Source organism: Prunus avium, chromosome 1 (assembly GCF_965620075.1).
Source record: "Prunus avium chromosome 1, drPruAviu1.hap1.1, whole genome shotgun sequence".
NCBI lineage: Eukaryota > Viridiplantae > Streptophyta > Magnoliopsida > Rosales > Rosaceae > Prunus > Prunus avium.
In genome coordinates this window covers 9,809,837-9,823,367 of record NC_142284.1, presented here as the reverse complement: position 1 = coordinate 9,823,367, position 13,531 = coordinate 9,809,837, and the positions used below count along the sequence as shown (strand labels likewise).

The window sequence follows — 13,531 nt, the reverse complement described above, 5'->3', positions numbered from 1 at the left end:
TTCACTTTATCAATGTGTCTCTCTCTGTTACCAATATCTGGGTCCAGTGCATTGGATTGGATGGCCATCGCATGCCGTAAGAGGAATTCCCTAATTTGTCCCAACGTGCATATAAGTTGATAATATCCACTGCAGCACAAAAGTTTTGGCAGACAAATAATATCTTTAAAGATGGTGTTAGGCCAACCGCATATTGGTAACAGACAATATGGACGGGCAGGAAAACGAACGCGCTTTCTTCTTGTCATGGAATCTTATCTTAGGAATTAGGACGGCCACTTCTATTTGGTATAATCTTCCATTAAACGCTGAAACAAATCTGGGTCAATCCAAGCCAAACATGTAACACTCACAAACCTGCACGTTTCTTAATAATCTATCCTCGTCACAAATCACAATACAACAATGTGAACATCTGATTTAACATTGAACAATGAAAATAAGAAGAAACCCAAGTTCTTGTCATCTTCATTTTGTCAAGGGCATTATTCTAGTGAAGCAAGTGTCGAATGGCAGCAACGGCATCACCTTTGTGCTCCCGCAAGGTCCTCTCAGCAACCTTCCTGTCCAACTCTAGTTCATTTGCAATTATGTCAACATCAGCTGCATTGATCTTCACTGCAGCCAATTCCTTCTCCCTGTAAATTGTGATGAAGCATAGAGAGCCATGGAGCTCTTTCAGAAAGCTGAAAACTTTAAATATGGGCAGGCCCAAGTCTTAAACAAGCTCATCTTATGCTTATGTTTGGCATCAAAAGATGCAATTTGCTACACATTATATACAAATATATAATTATTGCTACCTCAACTTCAGTTCTGCCTAAACCCCAAATCAAAGTTAACGACTTTATGCAAATTTCATGACAAAAAAATTGTGCTTTAATCGCATGCGTAATTCAAACTGAATTCAGTTAACCCTAAATTGAAATTTTTGATAGAAAGAATTTAAAAAAAAGAGTAAATCTGAACAGTGACCTCAATCGCATAGCATTCCAATCGGCTTCGGAGGAGGCAGCAATGGAAGCCATGGCCTCCTGGACTCGGGTAGAGTCGAGCTGGCGATCTTCGACGCGGTCAGTGAGCTTATCGAAGGCTTTGCTCTGCTGCTGCAAGTCCTTCGAGTTCTCCACCCTCTCTATCTCTCCTTCTCCACCTCCCTCCATTTTCTTCTCTTCTCTGATCCTGCTTTCGATTTTGATTGCGTTTTCTTTCTGCTTCTCACACAATTCAGAGAAATAGAGAGAATTACAAGCCTCTTTTTTTTTCTGAAGGAATTTCCTAAAACCCTAGATTTTGTTGAGACTTGAAGTGGTGGGTGAGTGCCTGCTTAGAAATTGAGAATTGAGGACTTAGGAGCCCGTCACTACTGGGCTAGAATGAGAGAAGGCCCAATCAGTCCGTTAAAAATTGGGCTATAATCATAGCCTGCTCAGCCCTAACTTGTGTGCGAAGTCAATGGTAAACCCTAGGCATGGCCCAAGAGGGTGGCAATGGTCAAGTGAGAGAATTAATCGATTTTATTTTTCTTTCTACTCGCTAACGGTCTTTTTTTTTTGGAACAAGCAAAGGTACAAAGTTAGACCCCCTTGGAGTCCTTACACCAATTGTATAGGGTAATATGACAAAGTACAAAGTCGAAGGAAAACTAGAAAACCACATACTCCTAGTTTGCCCAATATTAGCAAATCCATCTGCAGCTCTATTCGCTTTTCTGAAAACATGTCGAAATAAGATCTCTTCAAAATCTTCAGCAATTAACTGGATATCTTTAATGATTGCAGCAACATTCCATGGACATTGACTCCTTTTACAAAGCAACATTCCATGGACATTGACTCCTTTGAGAATCGCCTTCAATAAATATCTTGAGTCCTGAACTTACACTGTCGAGCGCAATAAACTACATGGCGAAGAGTTAAGCCTTTGCTTGTAGCACAGAACAATAACCTGTTGGCGAGTAGAATATATCCTATTCTATTTGGGTTTTATTTATTTTTCCTTTTGTATAGATATTATGTAATTAGGATTCCACTTATTTCCTAATTAAACCCTACTAGGGTTTGTAACCTGTATTATAAATATCTCCTTTCGGAGAATGAAATATATTTGAAAATATTCTACCCATATTGTTTGACTTGGTATCAGAGCCAGGTTTCTGGTGACCTGTGTGTGTTATGCCCACCCGTGTTCTACTGTGTGCCCTAATTTCTTTTAGGGTTCTTGTGTCTGTGCCTTTGCCGTGTTCCGCTGTGTGCTCTGTCGTGTTTGTGCCTCTACTGTGTTCGTGCATCTGCCTCTACTGTGTTCGTGCATCTGCCTCTACTGTGTTTGTGCCTCTGTTGTCTTCATGCATATGCCATATTTGTGTTTGTGCTGTGATCTGTTGTATACCCTGCGTGATTTGTTGAGTTTCTGCTACAATCATGGGTGATAATTCCATTGTTGGTGCTGCTGCTGCTTCTGCAAATTTGCGTATTTCTGACTCTATTCCAGGTACTGGCTCTAATACTTGGATAATTGACACTGGTGCTTCTGATCATATGACTTATAATGCTAAATTTTTTGATGAGTTGTCTAGTAACACCCGTGACCCATATATAACTAGTGCTAATGGTTTGCCCTCTCCAATTACTGGCGAGGACACCATTTCTCTCACCCCAACTCTGTCCTTGTCTCGTGCGTTATTAGTTCCCAATATCCATTGTAACTTGTTATCTGTTGGTCGCTTACTTGATACACTTAATGCTTCTGCTACTTTCTATCCTACTCATTGCTCTTTTCAGGATCTCAAGACTCACGAGGTGATTGGGCATGGTAAACGGATAGGGGGGTTGTATTATTTGACATTACCTTCTGCACCAGTTCGTGATCGTGTCGTTAATACTGTTCAACGTTGCAGTATCAAAGACAAACAGCAAATTTGGTTATGGCATCGTCGCTTGGGACACCCGTCATTTGGCTACCTTAAGCGTCTGTTTTCATCTTTATTCCGCTCCTGTGATGAGTCTAGCTTCAAATGTGAGACTTGTGTAATGGCCAAGAGTCACCGTACTGTTTTTCCCTTAAATAATAATAAAGCTGCCTTGCCTTTTGAGTTAGTCCATTCTGATGTATGGGGTCCTGCTCGTGTGACTTCAAATGGTTTCCGTTGGTTTGTTACGTTTATTGATAACTGCACTCGCTTAACATGGGTGTATTTGATGAAGAATAAACATGATGTTGCCTCTATTCTCCCTGATTTTTGTGCCATGGTGTCTACTCAGTTTCATGCTCATGTTAAAGTTTTTCGGACCGATAATGGCGGTGAATATGTGAATCATACATTGAATCAGTTCTTTCGTGATCACGGTATCATTTACCAAACTACCACTCCATTCACTCCTCAACAGAATGACGTGTCTGAAAGGAAGAATCGTCAGTTACTTGAAGTTGCCCGCTCTCTTATGTTGGATATGTCTGTTCCTCATCATCTTTGGGGACATGGTATCTTGGCCGCGGCCTACTTGATTAACCGTACTTCTAGTCGGGTTCTTGATTTCAAGACTCCACTTGATGTGTTGTGTGCTCTTACTCCTCCGATTTCGGTCTCTAAGTTACCTCCGAAGGTGTTTGGGTGTGTTGCGTATGTTCATGTCTACTCCCATCAATGGAGTAAACTTGATCCTTGTGCTCTCCGCTGCGTCTTCATTGGTTATTCTACTACTCAGAAGGGTTATAAGTGTTATCACCCGCCTACTCAGAAGGTACATGTCACTTTGGATGTTACTTTTCATGAAGAAGTACCTTACTATGTCTCTCCCTCCTCTTCAATTCAGGGGGAGAGGGGGAGTGAATTGAAGAGTTTCGGAGTGAAAAATATGGAAGTTTTTGGACCTGAAGAAGGAATTTCTAGCGAACAGGAAGCGACCGGTCGCAGGGAAGACGCGACCGGTCGCCAACGACTCTGTGATGAAAACGACCGGTCGCACATAAGAAGCGACCAGTCGCTCGCGTCGACGAGCGACAACAGTACCGATACGAGTGACGCGACCAGTCGCGAGGAAAGCCACGACCAGTCGCCAAACGAAATTGTTTGTGTTTTCGAGCCTCTCTTAGAAGGACATAACAGTGATATTGACGACTCTCGTACAGATGAAATTGATAATAGACCCCCCTCTGCCCTGCCATTGCCTCAATCAAGTTGTGATAATGAGGTACTTTCTAGTGATGTGCCTACCTATTCTTTGCCCCCACGTACTACCCGTGGGAAACCTAAAGTGCAATATTCTCCTGATATATATGCCAAGTCTAAATATCTCATTAACCATTATATGTCAACTCATCGTTTATCTAAGTCATATGCATCATATTTGTGTCAATTATCTAGTGTATGTGTGCCAACTAAGTTGCAGGATGCTCTTTCTGATCAAAACTGGGTAGATGCAATGCATGTTGAGATGGAAGCCTTGAACAAAAATGCTACTTGGGAGTTAGTTCTTTTACCAAAAGGAAAAAAGGCAGTTGGGTGCAGATGGGTGTTTACTTTGAAGCACAAGGCTGATGGTTCCATTGACCGTTACAAGGCAAGATTGGTAGCAAAAGGGTATACTCAGACATATGGAGTGGATTACACAGAGACTTTTGCTCCAGTAGCTAAGCTCAACACTGTACGCGTACTCCTATCCTTAGCTGCTAACCGTGACTGGCCGCTGCTACAATTTGATGTCAAAAATGCATTCCTCCATGGTGACCTCAAGGAATAAATATATATGAATCCTCCGCCGGGTATCCCTGTGACTTCTAAGGAGGGTGTGGTGTGCAAGCTACGGAAATCCTTGTATGGATTAAAGCAGTCTCCAATAGCATGGTTTGGAAGATTTGCTGCATCCATGAAGAAGTTTGGGTATGTACAAAGTAACTCTGATCATACTTTGTTTCTGAAGCGTCATAAAGGTAAATTAACGGCTTTAATTATTTATGTTGATGATATGATTGTGACTGGAGATGATCATGTGGAGATACAGAGTCTTCAGAAGTATCTGGCTTCGGAGTTCGAGATGAAATCATTGGGTGATTTAAAGTATTTTCTTGGGATTGAAGTTGCCAGATCTAAACATGGTATTTTTCTATCCCAAAGAAAGTATGTTTTGGATTTACTTGCAGAAACTGGAATGTTGGATTGTAAACCAATTGATACCCCTAGTGAGCAGAATCATAAGTTGGGGATATATCCCAATCAAGTTCCGACTGATAAAGAACGTTATCAACGACTTGTGGGGAAATTGATTTATTTAGCTCATACCCGTCCGAACATTGCGTATGCTGTAAATATAGTGAGTCAGTTTATGCACTCTCCTAGTGTGGATCATATGGGGGCTGTGACTCGTATTTTAAGGTATCTGAAAGTAATTCCTGGTAAGGGGTTAATTTTCTCCAAGTATGGCCATACGAATGTAGAAGGGTATACAGATGCTGATTGGGCAGGTTCAGCCACAGATAGGCGTTCGACATCTGGGTATTTTATGTTTGTGGGTGGCAATCTTGTTACATGGAGAAGCAAGAAACAAAAGGTGGTGTCTAGATCTAGTGCTGAGGCCGAGTATCGGGGAATGGCCCATGGTGTATCTGAGTTACTATGGTTGAGGAGATTGTTGAAAGACCTTGGTTTTGGGCCTAATAAACCCATGGATTTATATTGTAACAATACGGGCTGCGATTGCAATTGCTCATAATCCTGTACAACATGACCGTACAAAACATGTGGAGGTTGATCGAAATTTCATTAAAGAAAAGTTGAATGCGGAGATTGTGTCCTTCCCCTTCATCCGTTCAGAGTATCAGTTAGCTGATGTTCTTACGAAAGCTGTTTCTACAAGTATCTTTCTCAACTCGCTTGACAAGTTGGGCATGCATGACGTCTTTGCTCCAACTTGAGGGGGAGTGTTGGCGAGTAGAATATATCCTATTCTATTTGGGTTTTATTTATTTTTTCTTTTGTATAGATATTATGTAATTAGGATTCCACTTATTTCCTAATTAAACCCTACTAGGGTTTGTAACCTGTATTATAAATACCTCCTTTCGGAGAATGAAATATATCTGAAAATATTCTACCCATATTGTTTGACTTAACCAATCGGAATCGCACCCACCTGCTAACAAAACGCATGCAGAACTATCTCTAATGACAAAACCACCTGCCCCTTTACCAGTATTCCAGACAGAACCATCAAAATTAATCTTAACAAAATCATTTGGAGGAGGTTCCCAACCATACATTACCCTATGATGCTTCCTTTTCTTTTTCGAATTATTAACATTTATATGCCAGTATGAGGATAACATGGCCTGAATATCTTCAAGTGCTTTGTAACACGAAGGTTCAATGTGTTTAAAAATTGATTACGCAACTGCCAGATTTTCCAACAAGTCGTACAAAAAATTTCTAGCTGAACCTGCCATTTGGGGAAGGACCCCAGACAAAACTATCCTCAGTATCTTGAGGTAAATTGATGGGTGTGATAGAATTAACAGTATCACCATGCAAGAGACTTGCATCAGCTCAGCTTTATTCCAATGATTATGAAGGATGTAATCAGCAACAGAATCATCAAGATTCATTTCATTTAAATTTGTTGAAAAAGTAATGCATATTTGTGTAGATGTAACTACACAATTCTAGAAAACTCAAGAACCTACAAACTAGATGATGAAATGTCGGCAACACACAAAAAAATATGCAAAGAATATTCTAGATGAAGCCACACACTTGTGGCTAGAGAAAAGAGAACAAGTCAGTGGGACTAAAGCATGGCGGCAAGACTCAACTATAAAATAATAGACATGCAATGTAATCTAGCAAAGTGGAGTCAACAAAAGGAACTCCCAAACTAGATGGGGAGTGAACCAATAAACTCCCAAACTAAATGGGGAGTAAACAAGCCAACTCCCAAACTAAGGGAGCCAAGAGCTATCCAAACAAAGTTATGTTGAGGAGCCAATAAGCTCACCAAGCTAAGGGAGAAAGAGGGCCAATAAGCCAATTAGCTTAACCCGATGTACACCAAGCTATGAACTATTCTCCTCTAATGTAATAAAATTGCTTTGTTCAACTATTGTCCTATTGTCTTAAATCCCTTTACCACATAAACCAACAATGGTATCAGAGTGTCAAAAAACTCATCACACACCTCTAAAATTCCAACAATATTATCTATTAATGTGTTTTCCATTACCAACAATCTATCTCATACCTTTTAACAACAGAGGCCTGATTTTAAGAATAGATTTCCAACCAGAACTTGTTTGCCTCCTCTGGACAGTAAACGTGACTTCCAACCAGACAGCTTATTTTGAATTCAGAGTAGCAAAACTCTTTAGAAATTTCTTTATCTTTCGAGGAGATGATATCACGAATACCTAAATATTTACCAATAGATAATTTATGCGGAATATTTAAAATACTAGCAATTCCATCCTTTTTATGTCTAAGAACTGAATTAGAAAAATAATTAATAGTAGATTTGTCAAAGTTAACTTTTTGACCAGAAGTTTGCTGGAAAAATTGAAGGAGATTATAAATAGCAAATGCAGCTTTATCACTTGCTTTCACTAACGGTCGATGCACTATTCCAAACACATAATTTTAACCTTAATTTCTTCAAGTTCGATTAATGTCATCGTCTCTTTTTCGGGACAAGAGATAGGTGAAATACTTGACTTCAAGGTGAGTTTTGTACTTCTTTATCCAGAAAATACTTGACTTCTTTACATGCAATGACTCATTTTTACTTACACTCAAAATACAATGTGACAATTGTACATAAATTTTTACTTTTGTGCTTTGAAGGAGTCCATTTTGAATGCGTGTTAGACTAATGGGCGGATAAGAATGAATGAATAGCTCTTATATTGTAATGGCTCAAGTAGGGCTCTTTTCGCCGAAGCTAAAGAAGTTCACAGCCTAATTTCAGTATCCTCCCTTACTAGGCCTAACCAAACACAAATTACATGAGCAGAACGGAGGCTCGAAACCGTTGTATTATATGGAGTTTTGAAGTGTAGGCCTAAATTTCTTCCAACTTTCAATTTGGATTCAAATTGACTCTTGAACTCATCATCATTTAAGATCATCTCCTTCAATGCTATAGATAAAATGTTTACGTGCCAAATCTCATCTTCTCATGAAATTTTGTACCATTACAAAATTGCTGTCGGTGGTCCATATAATTAATTTGATTGAACTAATCACATGGATTTCTTTCTTTGTGCTAGCAAAATCACATGGACTTACTTCAAGGCATTAATTAGTGATAATACAACTGAGGGTTCGTTTGGAACTGCTCATTTAGGAAGTACTTTTGCTCATAAGCACTTTTAACAAAAGCACTTTTATTATAAATACATTGAAATTTTCATATATATGTGTGTGTGTGTGTGTCAAGTGCTATCTAGAAAAAACACTTAGGAGTGCCTTTATAACCCATAAGCACTTCTAAATTTTTCTGCCAAACACAATCAGAAACGCTTTTGATTATTAGAAAGCACTTTTAGCCCTATGAGAAGCATTCCCACACTCAAACTTATCATGTTAAAAGTTAACACACATATTGAGATCATCACGTTCTTTTGTTAGGAAACATCGTCAAATTTGTTCACCCATTTTTGCAATTTTGTTTTTTTGATTATTTTTTAAGATGAGGCTTAAAAATTAAGCCTCATTTAGTTATGGTAAAATATATATGAACGTGGATACTCATATTTTCTTGAGTTTAACTCTGAGGCTCTACTTTCCAACTCTACTTCATCACTTGGGTTATAACTCCAAATGCTTGGATACGAACATATTTTACTATAATTCTCGAAACACTAATAAGTAGAGTTGGACTATTTCGTACGCCTATACTTAGTCGTTGAGCACAGGCACAGCTGGGACACCACTGAGACGGTGTCAGGGACTACAAAATTATGGTTGCGCCGGCTAATTATGATTTTGTCAAACAGGGTTGAATTTCCCACCATTTCATTAATCATGTTTCGTAAAAAGTCCACAATCGTAAGCACCTCAACTGCATGCATTTATGTATTGACATCTTCTGACCTTTACAACTACAGTATCATGTACTTGCTATAGCACACTATAAATAGTCGATGCCCATGACCAAAGTTAATCAAACCAAACAATTAACAGTCCCGCTTCCTCTATTCTATATACACTTTATTGGGGAAAGATGGGGAGGTTTTCCAAGCTTGTTGGGTTGTTTGCCGTGATGTTTGTAGTGGTGCTAGCAATAGCTGAGTGTCGCAAACTTGAGAAAGAAACATTCTCTGACGGCGGTTTGGGTGGTGGTGCTGGTGGGGGATTCGGGGGGGGTGTAGGAGGCGGAGGCGGTGCAGGTGGTGGAATTGGAGGTGGCAAAGGAGGCGGTGTAGGAGGTGGTGCCGGGGGTGGTGCCGGAGGTGGAGTTGGTGGTGGTGCTGGTGGGGGCTTTGGTGGTGGCAAAGGCGGAGGTGTAGGAGGTGGATCCGGGGGTGGTGCAGGAGGTGGAGTTGGTGGTGGAAGTGGAGGTGGTGTTGGTGGAGGAGCAGGCGGTGGTGCAGGTGGCGGTGCCGGAGGAGGCCATGGCTTTGGAGGTGGCAAAGGAGGCGGTGTAGGAGGTGGATCCGGGGGTGGTGCAGGAGGCGGAGTTGGTGGTGGAAGTGGCGGTGGGGTTGGTGGAGGAGCAGGTGGTGGTGCAGGTGGCGGTGCCGGAGGAGGTCATGGCTTTGGAGGTGGCAAAGGAGGCGGTGTAGGAGGTGGATCCGGGGGTGGTGTTGGTGGAGGAGCAGGTGGTGGAAGTGGAGGTGGTGTTGGTGGAGGAGCAGGCGGTGGTGCAGGTGGTGGTGCCGGAGGAGGCTTTGGAGGTGGCAAAGGAGGTGGAGGTGGTGTTGGTGGAGGCTCTGGGGGAGGTGTTGGTGGTGGAGGTGGTGCTGGTGGAGGTGCTGGTGGAGGCTTTGGGGGTGGGAAAGGTGGTGGTGTTGGAGGAGGAGTTGGTGGGGGAGGTGGTGCAGGTGGTGGTGCTGGCGGAGGTTTTGGGGGTGGGAAAGGTGGTGGTGTTGGAGGCGGTGCTGGTGGTGGCTTTGGTGGCGGTGCTGGCGGTGGTGGAGGAATTGGTGGTGGATTTTAAATCCCAAATTCAGCTATAGCCCAAGTTAGCCTGCAAAAGTCGTGTGTTATATGCTATCGTGCATGAAAATGTATTGCCCTTAAACTACAGAGAATAAATGAAGAGCTGTAACGTGCTTCACTTTTAGCTTTTATTTACATCTTCCATGCAAGCATTTTGTGATTCCAAGCTTTGGCCGAAACGACTACCATAACTAAACGTAAGAAGGCAAGAACCAAAATATTTATTAACACTCAAATAGAAAACCAACATTTATATATAGAAAGATAAAACTTTCTGATTTATAAAACCCGAAGTTGGAACAAGCAACTGCTGACATTACTTGCAGTACAAGCTGGAATCTGAATTGAGTAATAAGCTAGAAAGAATTAACATGAATTGGATTGTAGCTAGCAATTGATTGGATCGATAATGGATTGGATAGAACCACATATCTGAATAATGTAACTTTTGATTATAATACAGAGTTATACATTTGTATATGGAAATAAATTATAGGGATTAATCAAACATATATGAGCCTCTTGCATTGCATGTTCGATCAATGTCGTAAACTCCCGGCTAATAATCTAATGATCGAGATTCATGAACAAACAAACATCAATTAATTCATAGCCACACTGGGAGCCATTCCTGGCCATTGATGAAGTCGATAGACAAGAAGGGGGCAGCTTCTTTTTCAGTGAGTTGTTTGGCCCATTCAGCTCGCCCTCCAGCCTCGGCTCCTGGCCCTTTGCATTTATATTCCGCGTGGTATAAGTTTCTGTACGTTTTCATAATCATCCCACAACATTCTGTGTTAGTCGACTAAAACTTTGGCATAATAACAACCAATACAAGGAAACAAATAACAACATGTTAGTGTGTGTGAAACGTCAGTAATCTCGGTTCGAATCCCAATAACACCTTATTAGTGTGTGTGAGAAACCCCCATCTCCTTGTAGTTTAAATTATCACTTATATTTTTAAAAACATGGACATGTTAGTTGGTTCTTACTCTGTACCGCCAGCATAGCTCCAATTGGTCCAGCCTTGAGGCACGACGGTCTTGGAGAGGTACATGTGTGCATAAACAACTCTGGAAAAGGCACCCTTGGCCCTGCCAAGATACACAGTGTCCCCAACACCATACAGTTTGCCCTGGTTGAACACAATCCCACTGTTCTCCTTCTCGCTCTCCCTATTTTGAGCTGTCACAGACCCCTTAATTGACACCCTTTTGTCTCCAATCACAAAGATCTCACACCCCTGCATTAATTGTATACATTTATATTAGTTTACTCTTGTGAAATTAACAATATGAAAACCCCCCCCAAAAAAAAAAGAAGATAAATTGGAGTACTGATACTTACGTGGAAGATAGATTTACCACGTCCAAAGATGAAGTCGATTGAGCCTTGGATGTAGCAGTTATCATAATAATGCCTGCCCCTATAATCGAAGAGGGTGTTATGGGTACTGTAAAATGCACAATGGTAAAATGCTACTTTGTCTGCTGCCACAAATGCTGCCACTGACTGGTTCTGCGAGGTGTAAGCCACACCTGTGGGAGCCTCATTCTGCACATTCACTCATCATTCAATTATTTATATATATAGTGTAGTTTAGATTAACGCTTGTTTGACACTACTAGAATCCGATAAGAGAATGATTAAGTTTTTGCTTGCTTGAGAGTATCGTTTAGATTATCATTTGTTTGACAGTAAAAATCAGGCAAATGTTACATTCTTGACCTACGATTGCAAACGGGACTTCAATTGAAAAAGAAAAAAAGGGATCATCTAAGAACATTTTTAAATATACATATGTATGTAGAAAAAGGAAATGATGATGAACCTTGAAGCTAATCCCAAAGGCAATGAAGTGGGGAGCTTCGACGCTGAAAGTAGCAGATTCGACATTGTCCGAAGAGCTTTGGGACCAGACAATGGCGGACCTTCCCTTCCCATTTCCTCTCATGAATATATAGGGCTTACTACGTGGTACGATCACCTTTTCTCTGCCGGCCAAAACATATAATGCATTAGATAATGTAATACATAAAAAAAAAACTTATTAATTAATTCCAAAAGAGGCTCTAATTGATGGTGAATTACCTGTACACCCCTTTTCTAACATGGATGATGATCCACTTACTATTTCCTTCAGGAACAGAATCAATGGCAGCTTGAACAGATGTGAAATCTCCCTTGCCATTGATATCGACCTTGATGGTGCGGTTGGTGTGAATCTTTTGGGTCAAGAGGGGAGAGTCAATTACTTTTTGCGCAGTCAATCCATCGACAACATTTGTGAAAGTTACTGCGATGCAAAAAATGATTGCCAAGGTAATGAATGTTGTGGATGTAGACCCAGCCATGTTTTAGGGAGAGCAAAATCTTCAATTTGGGTCGAGAGTTTATATAGTGGGGTTTATTGTTGGCTAAACGAAATTCCATCTATTTTAGAGGGCCTCCGTTGGATTCTTGTCTGGTTTTTCTCTTTTGATTTGCTTAATGAGCAATTGAGGTTGGCACACGTTCTAAAATGGGAAGAGAAACATACACAAATGGCGTGCAAACACCGTTGTAGGTAGGTTTTAGCTCGTCCGATTGTAACCGTTCAATATATGGCATTCTTAACATGATGACGTGGTAACCAAATTTTCTTTTGTTGTTTAACATACAACTGCATGTATACCATTAAATAAAGCAAAACTAATGCGGACAAAAGCCGCACTAAAACTACTAGCCCACACCACCACAATTAACCATAAGCCCAAACAAAGCCCATAAACCCAACATAACCAAAACCTTAGAACAACTCATGAACCTAGATGAACTCTACCACCACCACCTAAAGAAGTGTCGTTGTGGCCACACACCCACCACCTCATCCGTAACAGATATAGGGAAAATATGATTTCTAGTGATTTACTTGCACATAAGAGCGAACAAATACACGAAAACAACAACCTTGCCAAAGAACAATTGGGTGATTTGCAGCAGCCTCCATCAACGACAATGCAGAATTAAATTTAGAGAACATGAGCGACGTTAGGGAGCAGGATTTGATTGAGAATATAGACTAAAAAGGGTGATGAGAAACTTCAATCTAACCATGATTTAGAAGAAACCACCACAAGGGGATTTTTATTCAAAACGCCCTAGCGGACTTATTCACTAATCTAAAAGGAAAAGACGAGAAGAGATAAGGGGGAGGAGGGGCAGTGACGATTCTTCCTCCTCCCCCCTTTGTGGAGTTTTTCTTTAGGACTCACAGAGGGAGAGAACGGCTAGGGGTTCTTGGCAAATGAATAACTACTTGGTTGTATATGTTTATATTACCTATATATACATATACAGTTCTTCTCTTATGCGAACGTCCATACGTTATTACCGTGCAGA

General features: G+C 40.8%; 3 protein-coding genes across 3 annotated transcripts; 1 reads left to right on the top strand and 2 right to left on the bottom strand.

Moving 5' to 3' along the window:
- Positions 1–343: 343 nt before the first annotated feature.
- LOC110771134 (DNA-binding enhancer protein-like protein) lies at positions 344–1,309 on the bottom strand. The gene is made up of 2 exons (XM_021975377.2): positions 976–1,309; positions 344–638 (listed from the first exon to the last, which is right to left on the bottom strand). Exons 1-2 carry the CDS (start codon positions 1,161–1,163, stop codon positions 491–493), a joined length of 336 nt encoding a protein of 111 aa, XP_021831069.1. The 5' UTR covers positions 1,164–1,309; the 3' UTR covers positions 344–490.
- A 7,823-nt stretch (positions 1,310–9,132) lies between these two features.
- LOC110771140 (uncharacterized) lies at positions 9,133–10,278 on the top strand. The gene has a single exon (XM_088247512.1). It carries the CDS (start codon positions 9,210–9,212, stop codon positions 10,143–10,145), a length of 936 nt encoding a protein of 311 aa, XP_088103638.1. The 5' UTR covers positions 9,133–9,209; the 3' UTR covers positions 10,146–10,278.
- LOC110771139 (Pectin lyase-like superfamily protein) lies at positions 10,138–12,559 on the bottom strand. Its single transcript, XM_021975386.2, has 5 exons — positions 12,242–12,559; positions 11,982–12,144; positions 11,498–11,704; positions 11,143–11,393; positions 10,138–10,908 (listed from the first exon to the last, which is right to left on the bottom strand). Exons 1-5 carry the CDS (start codon positions 12,502–12,504, stop codon positions 10,755–10,757), a joined length of 1,038 nt encoding a protein of 345 aa, XP_021831078.1. The 5' UTR covers positions 12,505–12,559; the 3' UTR covers positions 10,138–10,754.
- Positions 12,560–13,531: the final 972 nt, after the last annotated feature.